The sequence below is a fragment of the Oncorhynchus mykiss genome, chromosome 17 (assembly GCF_013265735.2).
Source record: "Oncorhynchus mykiss isolate Arlee chromosome 17, USDA_OmykA_1.1, whole genome shotgun sequence".
Taxonomy (NCBI): domain Eukaryota; kingdom Metazoa; phylum Chordata; class Actinopteri; order Salmoniformes; family Salmonidae; genus Oncorhynchus; species Oncorhynchus mykiss.
This window is the reverse complement of record NC_048581.1, coordinates 31305835-31332406: the sequence shown is the minus strand read 5'-3', so window position 1 is coordinate 31332406 and position 26572 is coordinate 31305835. Positions and strand designations below refer to the sequence as shown.

General features: G+C 44.7%; 1 protein-coding gene across 7 annotated transcripts in view; it reads left to right on the top strand.

Moving 5' to 3' along the window:
• LOC110493160 (probable helicase with zinc finger domain) overlaps positions 1-26572 on the top strand; it is a 61863-nt gene that overhangs the window by 8356 nt on the left and 26935 nt on the right. For all 7 annotated transcript variants that reach the window (XM_036949701.1, XM_036949705.1, XM_036949704.1 and 4 more), the window contains 16 exons: positions 1265-1389; positions 2410-2466; positions 2653-2701; positions 2994-3066; positions 3452-3650; positions 4143-4250; positions 6489-6795; positions 7851-8118; positions 11271-11607; positions 13888-14018; positions 16085-16264; positions 17253-17354; positions 18433-18611; positions 20706-20824; positions 25128-25273; positions 25986-26133. In XM_036949701.1, coding sequence (XP_036805596.1) covers positions 1265-1389; positions 2410-2466; positions 2653-2701; positions 2994-3066; positions 3452-3650; positions 4143-4250; positions 6489-6795; positions 7851-8118; positions 11271-11607; positions 13888-14018; positions 16085-16264; positions 17253-17354; positions 18433-18611; positions 20706-20824; positions 25128-25273; positions 25986-26133 — 2528 coding nt within the window. The remainder of the gene's footprint in view (positions 1-1264; positions 1390-2409; positions 2467-2652; positions 2702-2993; positions 3067-3451; positions 3651-4142; positions 4251-6488; positions 6796-7850; positions 8119-11270; positions 11608-13887; positions 14019-16084; positions 16265-17252; positions 17355-18432; positions 18612-20705; positions 20825-25127; positions 25274-25985; positions 26134-26572) is intronic.

Here is a 26572-nt window from a genome sequence, read left to right as displayed (position 1 = left end):
CAATTGACTCAAATTATGTCAATTAGCCTATCAGAAGCTTCTAAAGACATGACATCATTTTCTGGAATTTCCCAAGCTGTTTAAAGGCACAGTCAATTTAGTGTATGCAAACTTCTGACCCACTGGATTGTGACACAGTGAAATAATCTGTCTGTAAACAATTGTTGGAAAAATGACTTGTCATGCACAAAGTAGATGTCCTAACCGACTTGTCAAAACTATAGTTTAACAAGACATTTGTTGAGTGGTTGAAAAACAAGTTTTAACGACTCCAACCTAAGTGTATGTAAACTTCCGGATTCAACTGTAACTATCAACAACAACAACAAAAAAACACTATTTAAAATGGATGTAGCCCTGAATGTCATTTGCTCGGAGCCATTGCTGCAAAGATGCCTTCTATTCAAGTCTATAAGTATAACAGTCCTACCCAACAGACCTTACGTTCTGTTTTTATTGGCAATTAGTGTCATCTCAGATAGTTTCATTGCTATTAAAATCATTCCAGACACGATGATATGCTTAACAAATGTTACGGTTAGAAATGTGTCACCGTTTTGGATAAATATCAGCGCTAAGGTTCAGCCTCAAGTTAGAGAATTTACAAGACAAGCGGTTAGCATAACATTTGCATTCATAGCTGTGTTTTTAAAAAAAAATGTAACCTTTTATTTAACTAGGCAAGTCAGCTAAGAACAAATTCTTATTTACAATGACGGCCTACCAAAAGGCTTCCAGCGGGTGCTGGGATTAAAAATAAATCAAATTTAAATATAGGACAAAACACACATCACGACAAGACACTACATAAAGAGAGACCTACTAAGACCACATGGCAAGGCAGCAACACATGACAACACAGCATGGTAGCAACACAACATGACAGCAGCACAAAACATGGTACAAACATTATTGGGCACAGACAACAGCACAAAGGGCAAGAAGGTAGAGACAACAATACATCACGCAAAGCAGGCACAACTGTCGGTAAGAGTGTCCATGAGTGGGACTTCTCCATGCCATGCCTGCTTGCTGTACCCATGTCAAGACAAGCGGTTAGAATAACATTGGTGGTCATAGCCCTGTGTAGGAGGACTTTACCACACCATGCCTGCTTCAGTTCAGCAGTTATGCCCATGTCATGTGACTTGGGTGGAGAGAATGCAGTTTGACGTGATGGGAGTGAGCAAACGTTCCATGCAATGTAGTGCGGCGCAATCATGCACAGTTACGTTCCCCGTCATCCTGTGTGTGTTTATTGCAGTTCTGGCTGAGGAGCTGGCCAAGGGAGACGGGTCGTTTCAGGCCAGCCTGCGCTGCATGCTGTTGGACGGCAGCCTGCACGAAGTGGCCGGCCTCCTCTCCAAGTCCCTGTTTGGGGAGCCTCTGGTAAGACTGGCTCCCGGCCTTACTCCACTGTTAACTCTGCCTCTCCAACACCTTCATCTTTTTCACCCTCCTAATTCATCACCACCTATTTCCCCCTCTTATTTTTCCCCACTCCCTTTTCTCCTCCTTTTCCACATCCCCCTCTTTCTCCTTCTGCCTTTCTCCTTTTCCTCCTCTTCACCTTTCCTCTTCTCCCTTCACCTCCTTTTTCCTCCTCCCTCCTATAACTGATCTATGGAGACACACAGCCATTTAGCTCTGGGAGCAGCTGGAACATTTTAGTTTATTTGACTTTTCCAGGAAATGTCCCCTGGGTTTTCTTTATGAAACAAGTTCTCTCAGCACAGAGTTGTTCATGTTGACTATTGAATCGATATGCTTTTAAGGGTTTGTTACCATGTTAGTCTCCAGCGTCTTTGCATGAGGGCAAATGCCAGAAAATAGCCAAATATTAGTGTTAAATCTCAATTGACTTGACTTTGTTTTTATTGCTAAAATATTAATTACTTTTCAGATTAACTGACCGTTTCAATTTTATGATTTTATTTTGGCAGTGTGATTTGACATGTGTAGTTGAATGAATGGACAGCATTCTGGTGTCAGGAAACAAGTTTTCCTATCACACGAGGAGACTGTCCGTTAATTCAACTCCCAACAACAGATAACATTCAACTGTGAAACGCGAAGCCTCAACACCGGTGTCTTATCTGGCAACAAAAAAGCATAGATATGAAATCAGTTTATTGTTCTCAAGTTGGCTGGAACCAGGGAGAAACAACCACGCTACTGCAGAAGGTATAAGAATCAGAAGCGGCACTATTTATTTACCCTTTTTAACCCGCCTGTAAATTTGGTTTTGGGATAAACAAATGTGTTATTCAGAGAATTTATTTATGGAAGAATATTTTGAATTGACCAGTGACTGTGCCAAGTCACTTGATATAGTCTAAAACCCTTTTGGATATGCTTGGCGATTATTGTATGTGTTGTAATGTATTTCCTGTATCTTCTCTTCCTCAGAACGGCATGGTCACAAAGGACTTAACTAGATTAAAAATGCTTCTCTCAGAAATTGAAGTAAGTGTTTGTGAGGTGGTCTGGCCTTATGTTGGACTTTGGGCTATTTGAGTATTGATTATATTTAAAAGTGAATGACACTGCAGATGATTCACCTGTTGCAGTCCCCAGGAGGTCAACTAATTGTTTGAATAGACAATGACATGTTATTGTCTTATGAATACAATACTTTCTCTCCACCCTCAGGCCATTCGTAGCGAGATGGCCACAGAATATACAGACGACAACGAGGAAGGTGAGCAAGTCATCCTCACTCAAACTGATTTGGATGCATTTATTTATGTCAATGTTTGGACTTAACAACTTGTGCTCAACACACAGTCAGGCTCAATGCTCCGATTTGCTTCAAAAAGGAAAACTCATTTAACGCCTGGTTGCGGAATATTGAAAGACGAAGCCTTTTAAAGTTGGATTTCATTTTCACTTTGACTCAAGTCTCGAAAGCTTGACACTCAGTCCATATGTAGGTGGTTATGCACTGTGGGTGGGATGTTTTGTTGATGCAACGATGTCTTTGTGGTCAAAAGTACGGGATGGATGGCAGTTTCGCCCCCCGCCTAGAGGAGTTACCAGCAGTGAGGAGTACACGCTGTGTAAAAGGTAATGCTATTGTGCGTTGCTGACTACGTGTTAACAGTGGCATAAGACCATAGTTCATATAATATATTACAAGACTAGTTTAACAAGTAATTGGCATGTTGTATGCAATCACTTAGTCATATTTGTACATTGAGGGGCCTTCATTTAAAGCCATTGTTATTGTACCAGTATTATGTCCATGCTGCGATCATGGGTTTGCTTTACATGCAACTAAACATTAACACTGTTACCTAGCTAAGCAACTGACACAGGTTTTCAGTGTTGCTTCAGAGGGTGAGGCCCTTTGGCTTCAGGCCCTTGGGTTGGTTTCTCAGACACTATTAGAAATGAAAACCATGTAACAAGTTGACGCCACCTGGTTGAATATCCTGTTGTCCTCCTCCAGGTTCCTGGAGCAGGGCCTGTGTCGCTACGGTGCCCAGTGCACGTCGGCCCACTCCCGGGAGGAGCTGATGGAGTGGCAGAAGCGCTACGCCTCGCGCCTCATCCGCCTCAAGCAGCAGCAGGAGAGCAAGCACTTCACCGAGAACTACATGGAGGCGCTCATCGAGAAGTGGATGAACTCTCTCTCCCCTGAGAAAGTGGTGAGTTAACCCTAGTCTAGTCACTTATCTATGGCCCTGTTAGAATATTATTAAAATACACCCCCCTTACTGGAAGTAATCACTGATTTAACTAGTGGACGATACGCCGAGAAGCTGGTCATTTTGGGTCTTGTTCAAATACATTAAAACAAGCGCTTCCTTCCTCCCTGGAAGTAATCACTGATCTAACACACATTGACAGGTGGTCAGATCAGGGATTAGTCCTTCAAGGAAGGGAGGAAGTAAAGATGCTTGTTTTGGAACAGAGCCCCCGAGGCTGATACAGGTGGTAGATGCAGTGCTGTACTTTCAGCATATATTGTTTTTTTAGACTCGTTGACCCTTTCATCTGTCTACTTATCTCAAATACACCGCCCATTTTAAATGTACATTCTATTAAGCTGTTATGTCCTCATTTTAGCCGGGCTTTTATTTTGTTAAAAACTCTCCTTAACTTGGCATGGATGGTCTTGTGTTCTGTTCCTGCCGTAGCTGAGTGACTATTTGGACGGCGTCAACGTGGAACACAGCTCCAATCTCTCCGTAACGGTCACCACCAAGAAATCAGCTCACTCCTGGACCTTCTCCCTGTTCTGCAAGGTAACAGGGGCTCTGTCTCACTCAATGTCAGCACCCCCAAATACCACCCTATTCCTTATACACGGCACACTATTCCCTATGTAGTGCACTAGGGAATAGAGTGCTGTTTGGGATTCATCCAATGGGTTCAAATCAAAAATAAATTTCCAAAAGCACCTCACAAGTAGATTTTGATTTGAAATCGTCTGGCTGTTATCCGTAGGCCGTACACGGCCATATCATTATAAGCAGCTTTGATAAAGACTGCTCCCACACACAGGCAGGCTCTACATGTTGATTTTGCCGGCGGTCTGGTCATGTCGACCTTTATCAAGACTTTCTCATATCACAGAATAAATGTGCCGAGGTCGTGTGTGGGAGTAGTTTGTATCATTGACTGAAGTAGTATTTTTTTTTTTTTCATTCCCAGCACCACAACATGAGACCATGTACTTGTGCATCTGAACATTCCCTCTCAAAGGCCAACGTTTTCATATATCCATTGATATACAGTGCCTTGCGAAAGTATTCGGCCCCCTTGAACTTTGCGACCTTTTGCCACATTTCAGGCTTCAAACATAAAGATATAAAACTGTATTTTTTTGTGAAGAATCAACAACAAGTGGGACACAATCATGAAGTGGAACGACATTTATTGGATATTTCAAACTTTTTTAACAAATCAAAAACTGAAAAATTGGGCGTGCAAAATTATTCAGCCCCCTTAAGTTGTAAGTTAATACTTTGTAGCGCCAGCTTTTGCTGCGATTACAGCTGTAAGTCGCTTGGGGTATGTCTCTATCAGTTTTGCACATCGAGAGACTGAATTTTTTTTCCATTCCTCCTTGCAAAACAGCTCGAGCTCAGTGATGTTGGATGGAGAGCATTTGTGAACAGCAGTTTTCAGTTCTTTCCACAGATTCTCGATTGGATTCAGGTCTGGACTTTGACTTGGCCATTCTAACACCTGGATATGTTTATTTTTGAACCATTCCATTGTAGATTTTGCTTTATGTTTTGGATCATTGTCTTGTTGGAAGACAAATCTCCGTCCCAGTCTCAGGTCTTTTGCAGACTCCATCAGGTTTTCTTCCAGAATGGTCCTGTATTTGGCTCCATCCATCTTCCCATCAATTTTAACCATCTTCCCTGTCCCTGCTGAAGAAAAGCAGGCCCAAACCATGATGCTGCCACCACCATGTTTGACAGTGGGGATGGTGTGTTCAAGGTGATGAACTGTGTTGCTTTTACACCAAACATAACGTTTTGCATTGTTGCCAAAAAGTTCAATTTTGGTTTCATCTAACCAGAGCACCTTCTTCCACATGTTTGGTGTGTCTCCCAGGTGGCTTGTGGCAAACCGTAAACAACACTTTTTATGGATATCTTTAAGAAATGGCTTTCTTCTTGCCACTCTTCCATAAAGGCCAGATTTGTGCAATATACAACTGATTGTTGTCCTATGGACAGAGTCTCCCACCTCAGCTGTAGATCTCTGCAGTTCATCCAGAGTGATCATGGGCCTCTTGGCTGCATCTCTGATCAGTCTTCTCCTTGTATGAGCTGAAAGTTTAGAGGGACGGCCAGGTCTTGGTAGATTTGCAGTGGTCTGATACTCCTTCAATTTCAATATTATCGCTTGCACAGTGCTCCTTGGGATGTTTAAAGCTTGGGAAATCTTTTTGTATCCAAATCCGGCTTTAAACTTCTTCACAACAGTATCTCGGACCTGCCTGGTGTGTTCCTTGTTCTTCATGATGCTCTCTGCGCTTTTAACGGACCTCTGAGACTATCACAGCGCAGGTGCATTTATACGGAGACTTGATTACACACAGGTGGATTGTATTTATCATCATTAGTCATTTAGGTCAACATTGGATCATTCAGAGATCCTCACTGAACTTCTGGAGAGAGTTTGCTGCACTGAAAGTAAAGGGGCTGAATAATTTTGCACGCCCAATTTTTCAGTTTTTGATTTGTTAAAAAAGTTTGAAATATCCAATAAATGTCATTCTACTTCATGATTGTGTCTCACTTGTTGTTGATTCTTCACAAAAAAATACAGTTTTATATCTTTGTGTTTGAAGCCTGAAATGTGGCAAAAGGTTTCAAAGTTCAAGGGGGCCGAATACTTTCGCAAGGCACTGTACTCTTCGACTAACTGACTGACTATGCTTCCGAAGAGCACCCACATGAGACGGAAATGATCTGCCTTTTATTTGATTGTCCACTCACACTTTCTTCCCCCCCCCCCCCCAGCCTGTGAGGAAGCTGTACCGCATCGCCCTGCTCTACGACGCCCACCGACCCCACTTCTCCATCACGGGCGTGTCGGTTGGCGATGCCGGTGCCCAGCGGCTGCAGGCGGCGGCCGAGGGCTGCCAGGAGTGGACGGCGGGAGAGGAGGCGCTGGCGGCCAACAACGGCATGGACCACTGCGTCTACACGGTGGTGGTGGGCTTCAGCACCGAGATCTTCGGCACCTTCCGCCAGACCATCGTCTTCGACTTTGGCTCGGAGCCCGTGCTGATGCAGCGCATCATGGTGGACGCCGCCTCCATAGAAGGTTTTCAGTTATGACATACAACCTCAGAGAACCTCCCACCCCCCTCCCTCCCGCAGTAGTCCAAGTTTCTAACATCTAATAGAAAATAAAATGACTTTAAAAGAGAAGTTGGGTTATATTGATAATGGGTTGCATTTATGACATTTTTTATAAGGCCTCAAAGTGCTTAGCAATGTAATAGGAGGTAACTGAACTCACCTGATCCACCACAATGTGTAGCACCAACCTGAGGGATACGGCAGCCATGTACAGTGCCTTCTGAAAGTATTCAGACCCCTCAACTTTTTCCAGTTTGTTACGTTACAGCCTTGTTCTAAAATTGCTTAAACACCTTTTTCCCCCCTCAGTCTACACACAATACCCCATAATGACAGAGCAAAAAACGTTTTTTTTTAAATATTCAGACCATTTACTCCAGTGCTTTGTTGAAGCACCTTTGGCAGCAATTACAGTCTTGAGTCTTCTTAGGTATGACACTACAGAATTTAGACTTATTTTACTCACTATTTCAGAAGTGCAAATGCAATGTCCAATGTTCTTCTTATCCTTAGGTTATGTAAAAAAGAAATCTGGTTACTGGCCAGTCCTCATAGCTTTAGTAGCAGGCCAATATTTCCCATGATTTGGGCCAGGTGGAATCTGCGTGGGCAGAATTTTCCTAAGCTCCTCTTCCTGAACTGGAAGAGGATTTTAAATAAAGTAATACTTGTATGAATCAAAACATTCATAACACTGTTAGACATTATTATGTTTACAGACAAATGCATGAAAGCTATTGATAAGGTTCTATAGGATTGGAATAACAATATCAGGATTATATAGATCTCTAAGTAAGAAACCTGCAGATTCTGTCTAGCCTTACCCAAAATCCCCTGTGACTTAGAGTAAAATGTATATATGGCCCATGCGGGAATCAAACGCACAACCCTGGTCTTACCAACTGAGCCATCAGAACCACTCAAGTGCAGGCCAATATTTCCTGATAACCCTCATGATCAAGTGTCAATATTAATGTTGGAAGGTGTGGTTTTCACAATAAACCCTCCCCTCTCCAGACCTGGAGCACCTAATGCAAGCCAGGCAGCAGCTCCTGATGACGGCCAAGCGCTGGGACCCGTCCTGCAAGACCATCGTGGAGTTTAGCCCCAACGAGACGGTGGACCTGGACCGCAGCCTGCTGGCCCGCTACCAGATCCCCCTGTCGGCCGACCAGCTCTTCACCCAGTCGGTGCTGGACAAGACCCTGACCCGGGACAACTACCAGGCCCGCCTGCACGACCTGCTCTACATCGAGGAGATCGCCCAGTACAAAGAAGTCAGCAAGTGAGTGAGAGCTTCTTTGTTATTGTAGTCTGTTTCCAATCGGTCCTATTCTGAAAACCTTCAACCACTGACAATGGGTTGTATTGCTAAAAATGAACTTTTTATATAGCACTTCCATTGCTGATAATTGTCTTTTAATTGTAAGGAGTGTGTACTGATTTTTGAGTCTGTTTTCTCAGAAGGGTTGGAGGTTTAGTCAGTCACACCTCTTGATACCTGCAAATAGACATTTCAGTGTAGACAGTACAGAGCAACAGTCTGGATTGAGTGGAGACTGGCCCACCACAAGGTGTCAGAGTCGGTCTTCCAAAGTGAAAGGGGTTGTGTGTGTGTGTGTGTGTGTGTGTGTGTGTGTGTACTGCACACGTGGCCAGACACACAGCTAAAGCCCTTTTTAATAATGCATATCTCGTCGGCATCCCCAGAGATTTCCCCAGTGCAGGAAATTTGTTTTAGAATAGAAGTAATTTCTTGTGTATAAACTGAGGCGCCCCCCCAAAACCCCCCTGTAATTCAGCACCTGCTGCTCTCCTCAGTGGAAGGTGAGAAGGAGACCAGGTTATCACAGCAGTCCAACCCTGATTAAGACCAAATCAAAGGCCCCCAAGCCTTCGTTTAGTCACCCGAGTTGAAGTAACCAGGGTTGCCCTCCCCCACTCCGTCACTGTTCCCCCTCATCACTGTTATTGTCATTTGCCTGGGGCTGTGGAATGATGGGTTCCTTTTAATCTTCCAATTTAACATTGAGGGACGGTTTCCTGGGAAACAGATTAAGCTCAGTCGTGGACAAGAAGCATGTTCTATGGAGATTCTCTAGTTTAAAGGGCTTTTATGTCCAGGACAGGGCTTAATCTGTGTCTGGGAAGTGTGGCTTCGTGGGGTGTTCTTCAAGGGAAATCTGTTCATCAGAATAATCTGATCTAGGACCTGTGAATTTCTTGACTTTTTCCACATTTTCTTATGTTACAGCCTTATTCTAAAATTGATTGAATTGTTTCCCTTACCCCTCAATCTACACACACTAGCCCTTAACACGTTTTGACATTTTTTGCACATTTAGAAAAAATACAACTGAAATATCACATTTTACAAAAGTATTCAGACCCTTTACTCAGTACTTTGTTGAAGCACCTTTGGCATAAATTACAGCCTCAAGTCTTCCTTCATATGACGTGACATGCTTGACACACCTGTATTTGGGAAGTTTCTTCCATTCTTCTCTGCAGATCCTCTCAAGCTCTGTCAGGTTGGATGGGGAGCACAGCTATTTTCAGGTCTCTCCAGAGATGTTCGATCGGCTTCAAGTCCAGGCTCTGGCTGGGTCACTCAAGGACGTTCAGAGACTTGTCCCGGAGCCACTCCTGTGTTGTCTTGGCTGTGTGCTTTAAGACATTGTCCTGTTGGAAGGTGAACTTTCACCCCAGTCTGAGGTCCTGAGCGCTCTGGAGCAGGTTCTCTCTGTACTTTGCTCGGTTCATCTTTCCCTCAATCCCGACTAGTCTCCCAAGTCCCTGCTGCTGAAAAACATCCCCGTGGCATGATGCTGACACCATGCTTCACTGTAGGGATGGTGCCAGGTTTCCTTCAGATGTGATGCTGGCATTTAGGCCAAAGAGTTGAATCTTGGTTTCATCAGACCGGAGAATCTTGTTTTCCCATGGTCTGGGAGTCCTTTAGGTGCCTTTTTGGTGAGCGCCAGCGGGCTGTCATGTGTGTTTTACTGAGGAGAGGCTTCCACCTGGCCACTCTACCATAACGCTTGATTGGTGGAGTGCTGCAGAGATGGTTGTCCTTCTGGAAGGTTCTCCCATCTCCACAGAGGAACTCTGGAGCTCTGTCAGAATGATGATCGGGTTCTTGGTCACCTCCCTGATTAAGGCCTTCTCCCCTGATTGGCCAGTCGGACAGCTCTAGGAAGAGTCTTGGTGGTTCCAAACTTATTCCATTTAAGAATGATGGAGGCCTCTGTGTTCTTGGACCTTCAATGCTGCAGAATTTTTTTGGTACCCTTCTCCAGATCTGTGCCTCGACACAATCCTGTCTTGAAGTTTTACGGACAGTTCCTTCGACCTCATGGCTTGGTTTTTGCTCTGACATGCAGGACATTATATGTAGATGGATGTGTTTGCCTTTCAAAATCATGTCCAATCAATTGAATTTATCACATTTTGGACTCCAAGTTGTAGAAACATCTCAAGGGCTTTTTTCCCAGGATATATATATATTTTTGTCTAAACCTGTTTTCTCTGTCGTTATTGGGTGTTGTGTGTAGATTGATGTGGGGGGGGGGGGATATTAAAACCGTTTTAGAATAACAAAGTGGAAAAAATTAAGGGGTCTGAATACTTTATGAATGAACTGTAATTGATAATACACAATAATATTAGGCTATATAATATGAATATTGTATCTATAATATAGTCTATACTCTCCCAGTATTGCTGTCTCGATAAGAGATATTGATCTGAGAGTCATTTTGGCTGTCCATGAACCACCCATGACTACATGGCTCAACTCGTGTCCTCTTTCTCCTCAAACCAATGATTATTCAACAATCAATCTGCAATGCTCTCTAAGGGCCCAAGCTTACCTAAGGGACACCTGAAGCTGAAACATATGGTCCAAGTCTGTGCCACTGCTAAAATCGAAAGTGATGAATTGGTAGATTTTCGGGCCAAACAGAAGATCCTTCTACCCAACACAAACATGTTTCTACCACTAACAGCTGTCTATGTGAATGCCTCTGGGCAAAAAGTTTGTCCTGTAAACCACATGGCAAAGTTAGGCCCTCTTCGGATCACAACAACTGCTGTTTACATTTAAATAATGTGAAATGGTCAAATTTCTAGAAGTGAGGCAGTTACATTGATTCCACCTTATTCCAGTTAAACATGGTGCATATTTTCGACACGACAACTCCAGTCCCATTTCATTGCTATCTATCTTTGCTACCGTCCCACCCTCTCCCCTCCCAAGTTCCAACATCAAAGTCGCCTCAGCACTGGATAACAATGCTACTGTCCATTTCTGGCTAACTTCGCTTAGGCCTACTCTCCCCTTTCGTCAGTCACATTAGCCTTTTCTAACAATGCTAATGCTCCCATTCCTAACCTTATTTCTGGCTAATGACGCTAACTCTCCTCTCCCACCAGGTTCAACATCAAAGTCAACCTCCAGCTGGTCACCAGCTTCATGCTGACGGGCATCTCGGGTGGCGCCAAGTACGCCCAGAACGGGCAGCTCTTTGCCCGCTTCAAGCTGACGGAGACGCTGTCGGAGGACACGCTGGCGGGCCGCCTTGTCATGACCAAGGTGAACTCTGTCTTGCTGCTGCCCCTGGCCCGCCAGGAGTGGTGCAGCCAGCCCCCGGGGGTCAAGGAGCGGGTCTACGAGGCCTGCATCGAGGAGAAGACCAAGGACTACATCTTCCTGCGGATATGCAAGGACTGCTGCGAGGAGCTGGGCTTGATACCTGATAGGGAACTGCAGGTACGGACAAAATAAATTGTTGTATAACACTGTGTGATTGACATAGCAACAAGTTGCTAGAGAAGAGTTGATTGGTTAGAATATATTTTATTTTTCAGCTTAGATTTATAAAATGGCAGCTGACACAATAGGTGTTTGTCTATTTATTTTTGTGGGTAGGTTATTGGCTGAACGGATCCAAAGTCCAGTATGGAGTCCGTGCCATTCTAGCCTTGTTGCAATATGGAGGATGTTTGTTACCTTTAGTTCAACACAACACACAATCACACGGGTGAGGTCTATGCTTTTGAGTCACAAGGACTTCTCCCTTGACATGGAGTCATACTCGAAAAGCTTGTTCATGTCCCATGTCACCACGGACAGAGGAGATGGCATAGAAATTATTCTCTGAGTCGGGTGAATGGTTTAAACCTCTTAAAGGCCCACCACCCCATCCTTTCAATCTCCCGTTCCATTGTGTCCTCTGCCATTTTGAGAGTTGAGAAATCATTAATGAAAGCCTCACCTCTCCACCTCTCCAACGTCTGATGCTTTAGCGAAAGCAAACTCTCAGGGTGAAAGGTCCCCGTATCGATTACCACTTCACAAAGGTTAGCGCCGTCAACAGCAAGGCTGGCTCTCCAGGGAAAATTGCACTCTGCCAGCGCGGCGAGAGATCCAGATTACTTTGCCCAGTGGTGGCTGAAGGCTGATCTTTCTCTCCGGTGTGAATGATGGGTTGGCGGGGGGAAAGCGAGACCCGGGCATGAGCAATTATCCAAACAAGCCTGTTGCTGGGAAAATAATCTGTCCGTCGTGTTTTGGAGCGAGCCGTTTAGTTGCCTTTCTATCTCTTTGTCCTTATCTTCTTGCCATTTAGAATGTGTCTCTCTCTCCTCAATGTTTAAAAATATATATTTTTATTCATAAGTCTCTCTTTCGGTGTCCTTTTATCCCTCATTCTCCACACTTTACTGCTGGCTACTGTACCTGTTAGCAGCTCATGTCTGGCTAAGTGATTAGGACAGGGCCTGTGGCGATGGGGGAATTAAAGCTAGCTATCTAGCCACCCTGTGGAAACCCACGCTATTATGAAATGAAACAGCAGTTTGTCAGGGGGATAACGTGCCACCTAGCCTTCCCTAGTTATCAACGAAGACCCTTGATTGACAAGCAGACTAACCGCAGATAAGGAACGCAATCACGGAACCTAGACAATATAACTGAATTCAACAATAAAAACAATTGTTGAACTTTGTGTAGCTGTTAGCGACAACGCTAAAGAAAAATATTTTGGTCGACGGAAAGGCTTTCCCAAAAACCTTCTCAGTTAAGCACAAAGCAGCCTATTGCTTACCTGGAAGAATATCATGATTATTTGCATTAATCCAGTAGGTATGTGTTTGGCAAATTCTACCATCACGTGTGCTCTACAAAAACATCCCCAGCCTCTTTCTAGGTGCTCAAGGGAATTAAAGGGTAACTACACTAGGGCCGTATAAAATGCAGAGGGAGGACACGGAATCACGGAAGTGCACAAGTTTATCATAAGACATGAACAGAATGCATTAATGATTCGGTATGTAGCCGTTAGCGATGATGCTAATGAAAAGTATTCTGGTAGATGGGAAAGCCTTTCCCAAAAACCTTCTCAATTAAATGTTAACTACACAAAGTAGCCTATGCTTACCTAACAAAATTATATCCAGTGGCTATTTCTTTTGCAAACTCTACAGTCACGTGTGCTACAAAAATGTATCTAAGCAACAGCTTCTTCCTAGGTGCACACTGAAATTTAATGGGTAATAAGTACACTAAAATCTACACTTCAACGTTTTTCCAGGCCTCAATAGTGGTTTCCTGATATGGTTTGAGTATTGTTGTGGACTTCAAACATCCAATGTAGTTGTTTTTCTATTAAAAAAAGAGTGAAAACCTGAAGGGGGGGGGGAGGACCTGCGAAACATTAGACAGATTTCATAGGACCTTATAAATGGCTGCTTGTCCATGAAAAGGAGCGAGGGAGATCAACAGTTTAAATTCGTAACAACCATTTTAGCATTGTGTTGATAGGTCATTGAGTAATATGTCAGTTGTGCAGTTGTTTAGAGCCAATTGTTTCCAGCTGAGCCTCCTCTAAAATGGCTCTTTATTTAGTCTCAACACTTGGATTGAGTGACCTAAATAAGTGACCACACTGACTGCTTCTGACCTGACAACGACTAACCAAGACCACTTCTGTCTTCTGGCCGTGGCCACACTGTCCATGAGGACCCACTCCTGTGTTCCCCTCTGCCCCAGGTGGAGCTGCAGTTTCAGTTGAACCGCCTGCCCCTGTGTGAGATGCACTATGCTCTGGACCGCATCAAAGACAACGGCATCCTGTTCCCAGACACCAGCCTTACCCCCACCATCCCCTGGAGCCCCAACAGGTACACTCGCACACACGATCCCTGGAGCCCCAACAGGTACACTCGCACACACGATCCCTGGAGCCCCAACAGGTACACTCGCACACACGATCCCTGGAGCCCCAACAGGTACACTCGCACACACGATCCCTGGAGCCCCAACAGGTACACTCGCACACACGATCCCTGGAGCCCCAACAGGTACACTCGCACACACGATCCCTGGAGCCCCAACAGGTACACTCGCACACACGATCCCTGGAGCCCCAACAGGTACACTCGCACACACGATCCCTGGAGCCCCAACAGGTACACTCGCACACACGATCCCTGGAGCCCCAACAGGTACACTCGCACACACGATCCCTGGAGCCCCAACAGGTACACTCGCACACACGATCCCTGGAGCCCCAACAGGTACACTCGCACACACGATCCCTGGAGCCCCAACAGGTACTATCCAACCCACCCTAGACCAGGGGTATTCAAATCTGAGCCTGGAGGTCTGCTGTTCTGTTGTACCTGATAATTAATTGCAACCATCTGGTGTCCCAGGTCTAAATCGGTCGTTGAGGGGAAATAATGAAAATCCGAAGTGGCACTGGCTCCATGTTCCAGATTTGAATTTGCCTGACATAGATCCGTCAACCCCTGTTCCATGGTGTGTAAACAGGTTCAGGACAGCCATTGCTAATCAGCATCCGCCCAACAGGCCCCTTACTCACCTCCATTGATCCATGTGAAGTTTTGATACATTTTGTCAGAGGACTTTTTTTTTTTAAGAATACTCCTTTAGGTTAAATATAGAAGTCTCCCTAAAACATGCATGGTAAATTAGCTTTGCTAATACCTTCACATTGGAATGAAGTTGAGAAAGGAGACCGAGACTAGCTGCCCTCGCTGACTAGGTGGCCATTTTTTTTAAAGCTATTAGTTCTCCCGGCTAAAGTCTGACAACTATTGGAGGGCCACAGAGTAATCTTTATTGACACGAACCCAAGAGTCAACAAAGTCAAGACTATTCTCATGCTTCCAAATAACTAATTTTTCTGGTTTCCTGACTGTGATTAAAAGACTTAATGCGCTAGAACTTTTGCTACTGAAAGATCAACAAGTCAGGTTCTTCTTCCTGCGTTATATGTGTGTTTTGCAGTGGTGGCCACAATGTAAATGCATAAAGGGGAAACACTTACAATATTGCCAATGGTTATTAGTACAATCACCACCTTACCTAGCTCCATATGGAAGTAACCAATTTGGATAAAGTCCCTAAGTACTATGGGTCCATGTGTGCCTCACCTCATTAAGATAATGGTATGAGAATGAGTGGTGTTAAAAATGGGTTTGAAATAATATGGAAAGTGTTGCTTGTTAGAGTAAGTAGGTTATATTACTTATGTAGGCCTAACAAAGCCCCTGCCTTGCCTGACTGCATAGTGGCTATTGACTGCCATGTTGATTGGCCATGAATAAGCTAATTGGCCAGCGCCAATGTGCTTGTCTCCCGTGTCTGGGTTTCTCAGACCAGCTGTGCACCCTGTGTGTGTCTGTTTGTTTCACCCCCCCAATACACAGTGCTTTTGATCAGCCAGCCATTCCAAGACCTCAACCCTCCTCACCCCTCTTCCCTCAGACCTCATTACTCTGTGGGTGAGCCTCCCAGCTCAGTTTTAAACCCTGACCCGGCTCTCCGTTCATCCCCACTGATCCCTGAATCCGTCCCTCTGCCCTACCTATTCACAGCCCATTCTCGGTGTTTACAGCTAGCTGCCTTTAGTATGGCTGGGCCTGTATACGATCGACCGGGCGGGCTGTTCGACTCCACTTGGCCACCGCTTTCTAATGAGGACCGAGATGCTAGTAGACTGAGAGACTGGTCCACGGTTTATCAGACTTAAGAGGGTGTGTTGGTGTGCTTTGGCGGGGTTTGGTGTGTGTGGACCAATGTCCCCCTCCTTGTGTCAAGAACCCCATGAGCGATGATGCTTGTTCGCCAGCCAGCCGACTTAGTGTCATTGTGAATCTCATCTTCCTCCTCTATTCTCCCTCCCGTATCTCATCCCCCCTCTCTCTCTGCCACCCTGCAGGCAGTGGGACGAGCAGCTGGACCCGCGTCTCAACGCCAAGCAGAAGGAGGCCATCCTGGCCATCACCACGCCTCTCACCATCCCCCTGCCCCCTGTGCTCATCATCGGGCCCTACGGCACGGGCAAGACCTTCACCCTGGCACAGGCCGTCAAGCACATCCTCAAGCAGGACGACAGCAGGTGAGGCGGGCGCCACACGCCAACTCCTCTACGGCCAGATGGGTTGCTCTAAAAGGGCGAAAGGGCAAAGGTTACTGCTGCTCCCGGGGCTTTAGGCAGCCTTGGAGTTGACACTCAGGGTGTCACTGTTAAGTTGGGTGTATCATCTGATCAGAATGTGTCACTGAAGGCAATTGGGGGGATGTGTGTGTGGATTAAGGGAATGTCAGTTGATTGTTTGGATGGTTAATCTCCATTCAAGTGAACCATGTGTTCAATTGAATTGTCATTACAATGGCCTGTTATCTCAGTTCCAACAGAATTCCATGTTGTAATAGAATGCAAAATGCCCTAAAGACTACCGCCCTTCCACTTTTTGCCCCTTCTCTTGTTAGTATTGCGAGACGCTGACAGGAAATGTATATTGGCTCGTGTAAAAATAGGAAACAACAATATTTCCTGTGTTTTTATAAAAATAAAAAAATAAAATACATTGTGGCATTTGGCCTCGAACATAAGATATTTTTATTTTATAAAGCCTTCATACATAATAAAAATATATGTAATGAAAAATGTGTAGGAATACAATATTCATCTGAAACTTTCCAACTGACTATGTTAAATATTATATGGTGGGAGTGAATTATGGATGTTTTAAAAGCCAATACAAGGAGGGTGATTGACCCCTATAGACAGTTGTTCATCATGATGTTAACTTTCTGAGAAATAGGAACATGCGGTCAAGTGCACAACGTTCCTGCAACTCTGTTTAAGGGACGTGTTAACATGTTCACCTCAAAATAAATGTTCTAGAATTGTCTGTATTGCCTCAACGCAGAAACGGTAGGTGTTCTCACTTCTATTCAGTGATTCTCCGACATACCTACTTGTCTTTCATTGTTATGGCCTGGAGTTCTTCCTTGCTCAGATCAGGTGGCCAATCTCCTGGCCATATTTATTTGGTAAAGATCTCTTAAGTGCTGACACATTTATCCCTGTTCTTTCGCAGGGTCCTCATTTGCACCCATTCCAACAGTGCAGCTGACCTGTACATAAAGGACTACCTTCATCCATACGTAGAAGCGGGCAACGCGCACGCAAGACCTCTCAGGTAAGGGCCCGTAGAAAAGCTTTACAAGGGGTTTGCAGCACCTCTTCAGAACACCGAGACCCTCATAAGACACAATACTTGCTATATTCCAAGATATTCATTATTTTGTTGCTGTTACAGTACCCAACCTGCCGCCTGAAATCAATCCACACCTCTTGTGAACAGTGTGCTTTCAGGCATTCAGTTCTCCCTGCTGGCTGTAGCCTGAGGCATCAACAAACCCAAATCCACTCGTAGTTGTATCGACTGCATGGAATCACAGTCAAAATCAATGATCAATCAATCAATCAAATGTATTTATAAAGCTCTTTTTACATCAGCAGATGTCACAAAGTGCTGTACCGAAACCAAAACTATACCGAAACCCTCGGATCTTTCTGAGGAGACGTGTCCTGGCCTCACAACACAGCAGCTGTGACATAAAGACTCCTACATTCCTCCATTTCTCACCTACACTCAATCTCCTTCCCTCAACTACTGCTTCAGTGACTTCTAATCACAGTAACTGTAATCCAGCCCCTCTCAAAAATCAAAATGTGTCCCTGACTTCTAGCCAGACCCCATGTTGCAGTGAAGGCCCAGAGGTGGAAACAAATGACTTGTTACACTTGACTGATGGCCTGATACCAAGGGCTGTGTTGGGAATCCCACTGTAATCGCCATATAATTGGGCTATCAGCCAATTTCTCCCGGGGCTTTGTGTGCTTAGCCAAGTGAGGAGGCCGTAAGTGTGCATGCTGAAGGCGATACCCAGACAGTTCTTTACGCCCGCTAAACCCTGTGGAGGCACACAACCCCGTAGGGAATGAGACCAGATGCAACCAATGGAGTGACATGAAAATGTCAGGACAGTTGCAAAATGCTAAAAGTATGAAAAGTTGAGATGTTGCTAATTTGTGTCACTACTTGTCAGTTGTAAGTTCAGGAATTAAAATGTAAAATAAATAAATAATTACAATCAAATTAAAACCAGTAAATAGATACTTCTCAAAGTAAATATCTGCTACTTTTGATTTTGTCGGCCCAGTTTGTCTGGAATTAACCATCCCGCTGTGTCCTCTCTCTCTGCCCCCCCCAGGGTATACTTCAGGAACCGCTGGGTGAAGACTGTCCACCCGTTGGTGCAGCAGTACTGTCTGATCTCTAACACACAGTACACTTTCCAGATGCCCGAGAGAGAGGACATCCTCCGGCACCGCGTGGTGGTGGTCACCCTCAGCACCTCCCAGTACCTCTGCCAGCTGGACCTGGAGCCAGGTGAGTGGCTACCCGCTGACGTAGCATATACAGCAAACGTATCATACACAGGTGCGATAACTACTTGACACAAGGAGCTGTATAGCCAGGAACAAGTGAGCAATGCAACTGCAAACTGCCTGTTGAAATGGCTTAGGCTACATGCACATTTTCTGCGTTTACCAAGCAGTTTTGTTTTAAAGTCAACGGAATGACAACGGGGCCTTAAAACGATCCAGACACCCCACGTCCCCGTAGCTACATGACACATCTCAAACCCGCCCCAGCGCGCCTTTAGATCAGCCGCCACCCCTTCCCTGTAACGGCAGGAGGCGGTGGAGAGAGGAAAGAAGTAATTTTAAGATGGAGTTAAAAAGACGATGAAAACAAACCAATTTGTCAGCGGCGAGCTAATAACCGTCTCTAATGTGTCAGCGGAGGGCTTTGTCTGTTTTTTAGGAACACCGTCTGCCTGTATTGCATGCACTTCACTTTATTAGGCCCCCCCCCCCTCGCGTTTCATCTGTCTCCCGCACTCGCCGTTGATGAAAACCGCCAAATGAGGCAATTGGGAGCCCCTCCCTCCCGCCTCGGTACATTACAGACCCTTACGTAATTGTCACTGTACATCCTGTACATCCATTCCTGTCCATTATGCGCTGTTTTGCCTATTTGAGGGTGGAGCTGTAGCTTCACCTTAGGCTGGGGTTAGATGACTGGGTTAGAGTTGTTAATAATGACTCCTATGACAATGGGAGGTGAATTTAGGCACTTTGGTGTCTTTGTAGACTCTTAACTGACATACAGGGTGCCGTACACAAACAGCCCTACTACAATATATGGCAAAATGTGCTTTATATTTAATCTCTTGAAGTGCAACTGCAGTTCCAACGCTCAACATGTACAAACTTTGTTGTGCATTTTGCAAAATAATTTGTTGTAAAGATAAATATTGTAAATATGATCTTACACTATACAGAACGTGAATGCATTCCACTCCTGTCTGGTTTTTAAAATGTATTCTGAAGTATGCTAGTACTTAACATTAAAGAAAAATCCATGAAACCCTCTAACGCCCTCAATTGAGCCGTTTCTCCACTACCATACTGTACTATTCTTGTGGAAATGTTGCAGCGTTTGGACGCGGCTGTACAGTGGTTGTTTCTTCCACCTCTCCCTGCCTGCTCTGCTCCGACAGTCCTCGACTATGCCGTTTCATCCTCATGTGCCAAGCAGCGTTTGAGCCTTTTTTTTTTTTAAATCAGGGTTACCGCTCGATACCTTTCAAACATCTGCAATACCAGCTTTAGTGTGTATAGCGGCTACTGTCTGAAGTTGAGAAAGAGACGGATAGATGAGGCAGAAGACAGGCCCGCATTTATCTTTTTCCTGTGTTTTTTATTTTTATTTTTTATTTTTTTGCTGTCTGTGCAATCACAAAGCCAGACGGACTAGAAACCAACAACAACAAAAAAAACAGTCTGTCCATAACCTTCTCCTCATGGACTGAGAAATGTTTGAGTATTTTAAATCTGGGATGCCACCTCTCAAACCCTTTCAAACGTCAGCAAAACCAGCATTGGTGTATAGTGGCTACTGTTGAAGATGGATAGACAGAAGGGGTAGAAGATAAACAAACCTTTTTTTGCTGGAACAATAAGCACAGCTAAAGTAGGCCTACGAGTTTACAGAACGAATAGTACATGAGAGCATTCGTCATTAGTTTATTTGGGGTTAGAAAGTTCATGTTTGTCAATTTTAATATTTAAAGTGCATAGCACTAGTCACAAATAAGACCATCGCATTGGGAACGTTGGACCCCAATCCAAAAGGACCAAACTGCAAAACTACATGGCAGATCTATACCACACGATATCGAAATCAATCATTATCCAATGAGGTTGTGATGTTACATGTGTCATTGGGTATTACCGATGGCATTCACCATAAGCACCGCCACAGAACAAGACATTGCTAAAGTCTTGAACTTGCTAGCCTGCAATGACCTGTGCACCGTTTGTTTCAAGGTGACTAATGAATCCTCACCTCGTGGTAATTAATGGGCCATCTAACGGTGCTCTGACTGAAATGGTTTGTGTTCTTCTGTGTCCGCAGGGCTCTTCTCTCACATCCTATTGGACGAGGCGGCCCAGGCCATGGAGTGTGAGACCATCATGCCTTTCGCGCTGGCCAGCAAAAGCACCCGCATCGTGCTGGCTGGAGACCACATGCAGGTAAAACTGCGGTTTAGGATGATGTCATTGGTGTAACTCCTTTTTTTTTTTAGGGTCAGGTCACAGAGTGGAAAAACTTGCAGCCTTACTTGTATTCTCTCATGCAAATGACCTCCGAGTTCTGCAGGCCTTTGCCAAGCCAGCAAATAAAAACCAGTGTATCGCCAAAGTCCTTTACATTTCCGTGTGCTTTGGACTCCGTCGTTAGCCTGAGGCTAACTTCACGTTGACCGCGAGTGAAACAGACGTAGGAAAGAAAGAACTTGGCCGAGAGAGCATGTTTACCATTCACAGTCAGTCAGACGAGGTAAACTAAACTCCCCCTGTCAGTCAAGCTTTGTGGAACACTCTAAAGTAGCCTCTCATTTCCGTTTCTTTTTGTGTTCTGGACATTGTGTTTATTGACAGGACTAAGAGGCATTAGATGAATAAACCCGGCGGGAGTTTAACCATACGATAACTGTTGTAATTATTTTCCTACTCATTCTTGCGCCCTCTCTCTCAGAAGGAGCAACGCCTCGAAACATGCTCAATTCCCTTCTCCTGCCTTTCCTCCTGCCATTTTCTTTCTCTCTTGCTCTCTCTCGATCTCCCTCTGTCTGCCTCTCTCTCTCCCTCTACATCTAAATCTGTTGCACATTGTCTGTGCGCTGCGTGTCTGTTACTGAGGAGGATTTCTTTGCCCCTCATCCTACTCTCTTCTCTGTTATCACTGTTCATTATCGGATGTTTTTTTTTGTCTCGCAGCTGAATGAAGTACGCTGAGAATAGTGAATGAAGGTTCACGGCTCCTATTGACTTCAGGTCTTCTATTCAATGTGTGGGCCTGGTTCAGCCAGGCTTTTAAAATTTCCCCAGAGACTGGGAGGTCCAACCTTGAGCTAACATTGAGTAGCAGCAGTGTACAAAATAAATGGACGGGGGGGTGTCAATGTAAATAGTAAGTCATATGACTTGGGGGTAGAAGCTGTTGAGTTTTTTTTTCCTAGACTTGGCGCTCCGGTACCGCTTGCCGTGCAGTAGCAGAGAACACAGTCTATAACTTGGGTGACTGGAGTCTCTGATTTTATGGGCTTTCCTCTGACACCGTCTATTCTATAGGTCCTGGATGGCAGGAAGTTTGGCCCCAGTGATGTACTGGGCTGTTCGCACTACCCTCTGTGTAGCGCCTTACGGTCAGATGCCGAGCAGTTGCCATACCAGGCAGTGATGCAACCGGTCAGGATGCTCTCGATGGTGCAGCTGTAGAACCTTTTGAGGATCTGGGGACCCATGCCAAATCTTTTCAGTCTCCTGAGGGAAAAGGCTTTGTCGTGCCCTCTTCACGACTGTCTTGGTCTGTTTGGACCATGATAGTTGGTTGTTGATGTGGACACCAAGGAACTTAACTCTCATCCCGCTCCACTACAGCCCTGTCAATGTTAATGGGGGCCTGTTCGGCCTGTATTATTCTGTACTCTATGATCAGCTCCTTTTTATCTTGCTCACATTGAGGGAGAGGTTGTTGTCCTGGCACCACACTGCCAGGCCTCTGACCTCCTTCCTATAGGCTGTCTCATCGTTGTCGGTGATCAAGCCTACCACTGTTGTGTCGTCAGCAAACATAATGATGGTGTTGGAGTCATGTTTGGCCACTCAGTCGTGGGTGAACAAGGAGTACAGGACAGGACTAAGTACACACCCATGAGGGGCCCCAGTGTTGAAGATCAGCGTGGCAGACATGTTGTTGCCTACCCTTACCACCTGGGGGCGGCCGGTCAAGAAGTCCATGATCCAGTTGCAGAGGGAGGTGTTTAGTCCCAGAGTCCTTAGCTTAGTGATGAGCTTTGTGGGCACTATGGTGTTGAACGCTGAGCTGTAGTCAATGAACAGCTTTGTCATATAGGTGTTATTTTTGTCTAGGTGGGAAAGGGCAGTGTGGAGTGCGATTGAGATTGCGTCATCTGTTGGGGCGGTATGCGAATTGGAGTGGGTCTAGGGTGTCCGGAGGAGGCTCTTGATGTGAGCCATGACCAGCCTTTCAAGGCACTGACGTGAGTGCCACGGGGCGGTAATCATTTAGGCAGGTTACCTTCACCTCCTTGGGCACAGGGACTATGCTGGTCTGCTTGAAACATGTTGGTATTACAGACTCGGTCAAGGAGAGGTTGAAAATGTCGGTGAAGACACTTGACAATTGGTCCATGCATGCTTTGAGTACACGTCCTGGTAATCCGTCTGACCCCGCAGCTTTGTGAATGTTGACCTGTCTAAAGGTCTTGCTCTAATCGGCTACCGAGAGCGTTATCACACAGTCGTCCAAAACAGCTGGTGTTCTCGTGCATGCTTCAGTGTTGCTTGCCTCGAAGCGAGCATAAAAGGCATTTAGCTTGTCTGGTAGGCTCGCATCACTGGGCAGCTCGTGTCTGGGTTTCCCTTTGTAGTCTGTAATAGTTTTCAAAGATGCTCTTTCGGAGCTTTAACTATTTTATTATTTGTTATTGTTGCATTGTCGAAGGAACCTGCAAGTTAGCATTTAGTTGGACAGTGTATACTAGAGGTCAACCGATTAATTGGAATGGCCGATTTCAAGTTTTCATAACAGTCGGTATCGGCATTTTTGGATGCCCATTATATTTTGCAATCCATGACGAGACTGCGTGGCAGGCTTGACCACCTGTTACGCGAGTGCACGCAGCAAGGAGCTATGTTAAGTTGCTTGCTAGCATTAAACTTATCTTATAGAAACAATCAATCTTAACATCATCACTAGTTAACTACACATGGTTGATATTACTAGTTTAACTAGCTTATCCTGTGTTGCATATAATCAATGCCTGAAGTTGTCACTTCTCTTGCGTTCAGTGTAAGCAGAGTCAGGGTATAAGCGGCAGTTTGGTTTGCATGGCTCGTTGCGAACTGTGTGAAGACCATTTATTCCTAACAAAGACCGTAATTAATTTGCCAGAATTTTACATAATTATGACATAACATTGAAGGTTGTGCAATGTAACAGCAATATTTAGACTTGGGGTTTCCACCCATTCGATAAAATACGGAACGGTTCCGTATTTCACTGAAAGAATAAACGTTTTGTTTTCGAAATGATCGTTTCCGGAGTTGATCATATTAATGACCAAAGGCTCGTGTTTCTGTGTTATTATATGATTTGATAGAGCAGTCTGACTGAGCGGTGGTAGGCAGCAGCAGGCTCGTAAGCATTCATTCAATCCGCACTTTCCTCCGTTTGCCAGCAGCATTTCGCAATGCCTGAAGCACAGCATTGTTTGTGACTTTAAGCCTATCAACTCCCGAGATTAGGCTGGCAATACTAAAGTGCCTATAAGAACATCCAATAGTCAAAGGTATATGAAATACAAATGGTATATAGAGAAATAATAACTACAACCTAAAACTTCTTAACTGGGAATATTGAATTCTCATGTTAAGAGGAACCACCGGCTTTCATATGTTCTCATGTTTTGAGCAAGGAACTTAAACGTTAGCTTTATTACATAGCACATATTGCACTTTTACTTTCTTCTCCACCACTTTGTTTTTGCATTATTTAAACCAAATTGAACATATTTCATTATTTGTTGTTGAGATTTGTTGAGACTTAATTGATTTTATTGATGTATTATATTAATTTAAAATAAGTGTTCATTCAGTATTGTTGTTATTGTCGTTATTATATATATATCGTCCGGTTTTAATCAGTATCTGCTTTTCTTTTTTCTTTTTTTTCAATAATCGGTATTGGCGTTGAGAAATCCTAATCGGCCAATCTCTAGTGTATACCATGTGTACATACGACTAATCATACTCAACTTGGCAAAACATCTCGGCAGAAATGTAGCTACCGATGGTAGGATACCGGTCACTTTGGTTTTGGAGCCACAGGTCAAAATGTTTTAAATTCGGTTGGACGGGAACTTATTGATTTGGAGCATTGCGTTGTCAACACAGACTACGTGACATGAGCTGTCGGAAGAAATTGATTTAGCCTTTTTGAGTGCAGCAAGATGTCTGTTCCACAAGACTATGTACAGTATCTGAAACCAAAGTAGATGTATAATGAATTTGGATCAAAACAAATATTGCCACTAAACATGTACAGCTCCAGTTTTTTTTTTTTTTACTACAAATGCAGAAAAGACCACTCCAGTCAGGCTATATCACCACCTGCACACCACTGTTGCATTGAAAAGAAACAAAATAAAAATACATTGACTGTTACTCAAGATTCATTTTACTCAATGCTTTTGGGTTGCCCTCACTTCTCTACCTCCATCCCTCTCTTTTCCCCTTTCCCTCCCTCCAGCTCAGTCCGTTTGTGTACAGCGAGTTTTCTCGAGAGCGGAACCTGCATGTGTCGCTGTTGGACCGGCTGTACGAGCACTACCCAGCCGAGTTCCCCTGCCGCATCCTGCTCTGTGAAAACTACCGCTCCCACGAAGCTATCATCAGGTAGGTGTGAACTTTTATCACACCACCAGGAGAGGGTGGGAGGAGGAGAGCGGAGGGAGGGGAAGGATGGAGAGAGGGGGAGGGGAGGGCGGTACAGTGAACGCATCATGAAAAAACACTCTGCAATAGTGATGGTGGGAAATTGATAGTTGGAATAGTTTGGATGAAATAACATTTGACCCCGACTCAGCAACATCGTTTAAAAATGGGAGATTTTATGCAGGCAGGAGATTTGACAGAGTTGATAGTCCCTCTTGGCTGTTGACAGAAATAGAAGCCCAATGTGCACTCGGAGTTCCATGACCACAATGTTAATTCTCAGATGGGGATGCTGAAGTTTTTAGGTGGTGGTTTATGAAAGAAGCCTACGCGATGGGTTTGAAGTGGTTTCTCCACTTTATTAAAGTGGTTTTGTTATTTTCTATAGTTGAGATGTTCAAATGCTTTTCACTCACACACATTTATATTGGGGATGCACATTCTTTACAAGAATCTCGAAAGTCACCGGGAACGGCGAGGACCGTGTGGAATGGAAAACTAACCAAACAGACGGCACCTTTTGTCGAAGAATAGCCACAATGCACCCAACCGTATCCATATACAATGCACGCCCGTTCAACCATGCCTTTCTCAACTGACACCTGTCGCAACTGTGACATTTGGGTTGACCCACTGATATGTTAAGTCTCCCACCCTCCCTACCGACCTTCAGCTACACGTCAGAACTGTTCTACGACGGGAAGCTGATGGCCAGCGGGAAGCAGCCGTCTCACAAGGACTTCTACCCGCTGACCTTCTTCACGGCGCGCGGCGAGGACGTCCAGGAGAAGAACAGCACGGCCTACTACAACAACGCAGAGGTATAAACCCTTTTATTCCCCGTACGCCACTGACTTAGGACTGCAGCGATAGAATGAATTGGTTAATTGAATGTTGATGCTATTAGTGCGTTCATGGTGAATTGAAATGGTTAATCATTCAATGGAATTGAGTTGAAATGCACACGCAGACGAAACTCGCCCCCATACAGTCAACATTACTGTGATGTATTACTTATGCCTCATACTATTTACTGCACTTCACAACCAGACAGCTATTTGGAAAATACCTAAATGCTAATTTCTCATGAAGCCCAGCATTCAAAACCAGGCACTCCAGCCACTTTGAAATTCAGAGGTGCCTCTGCTAAATCTGAGGGGAAACTTGCTAAGTTGACCCCTGAACCCAGCTGACAGAAGCTGCCCAATTAAATTGGACCTAGTCCTATCACAGCGCTGTGCCAACCTGTCATAGACGCCA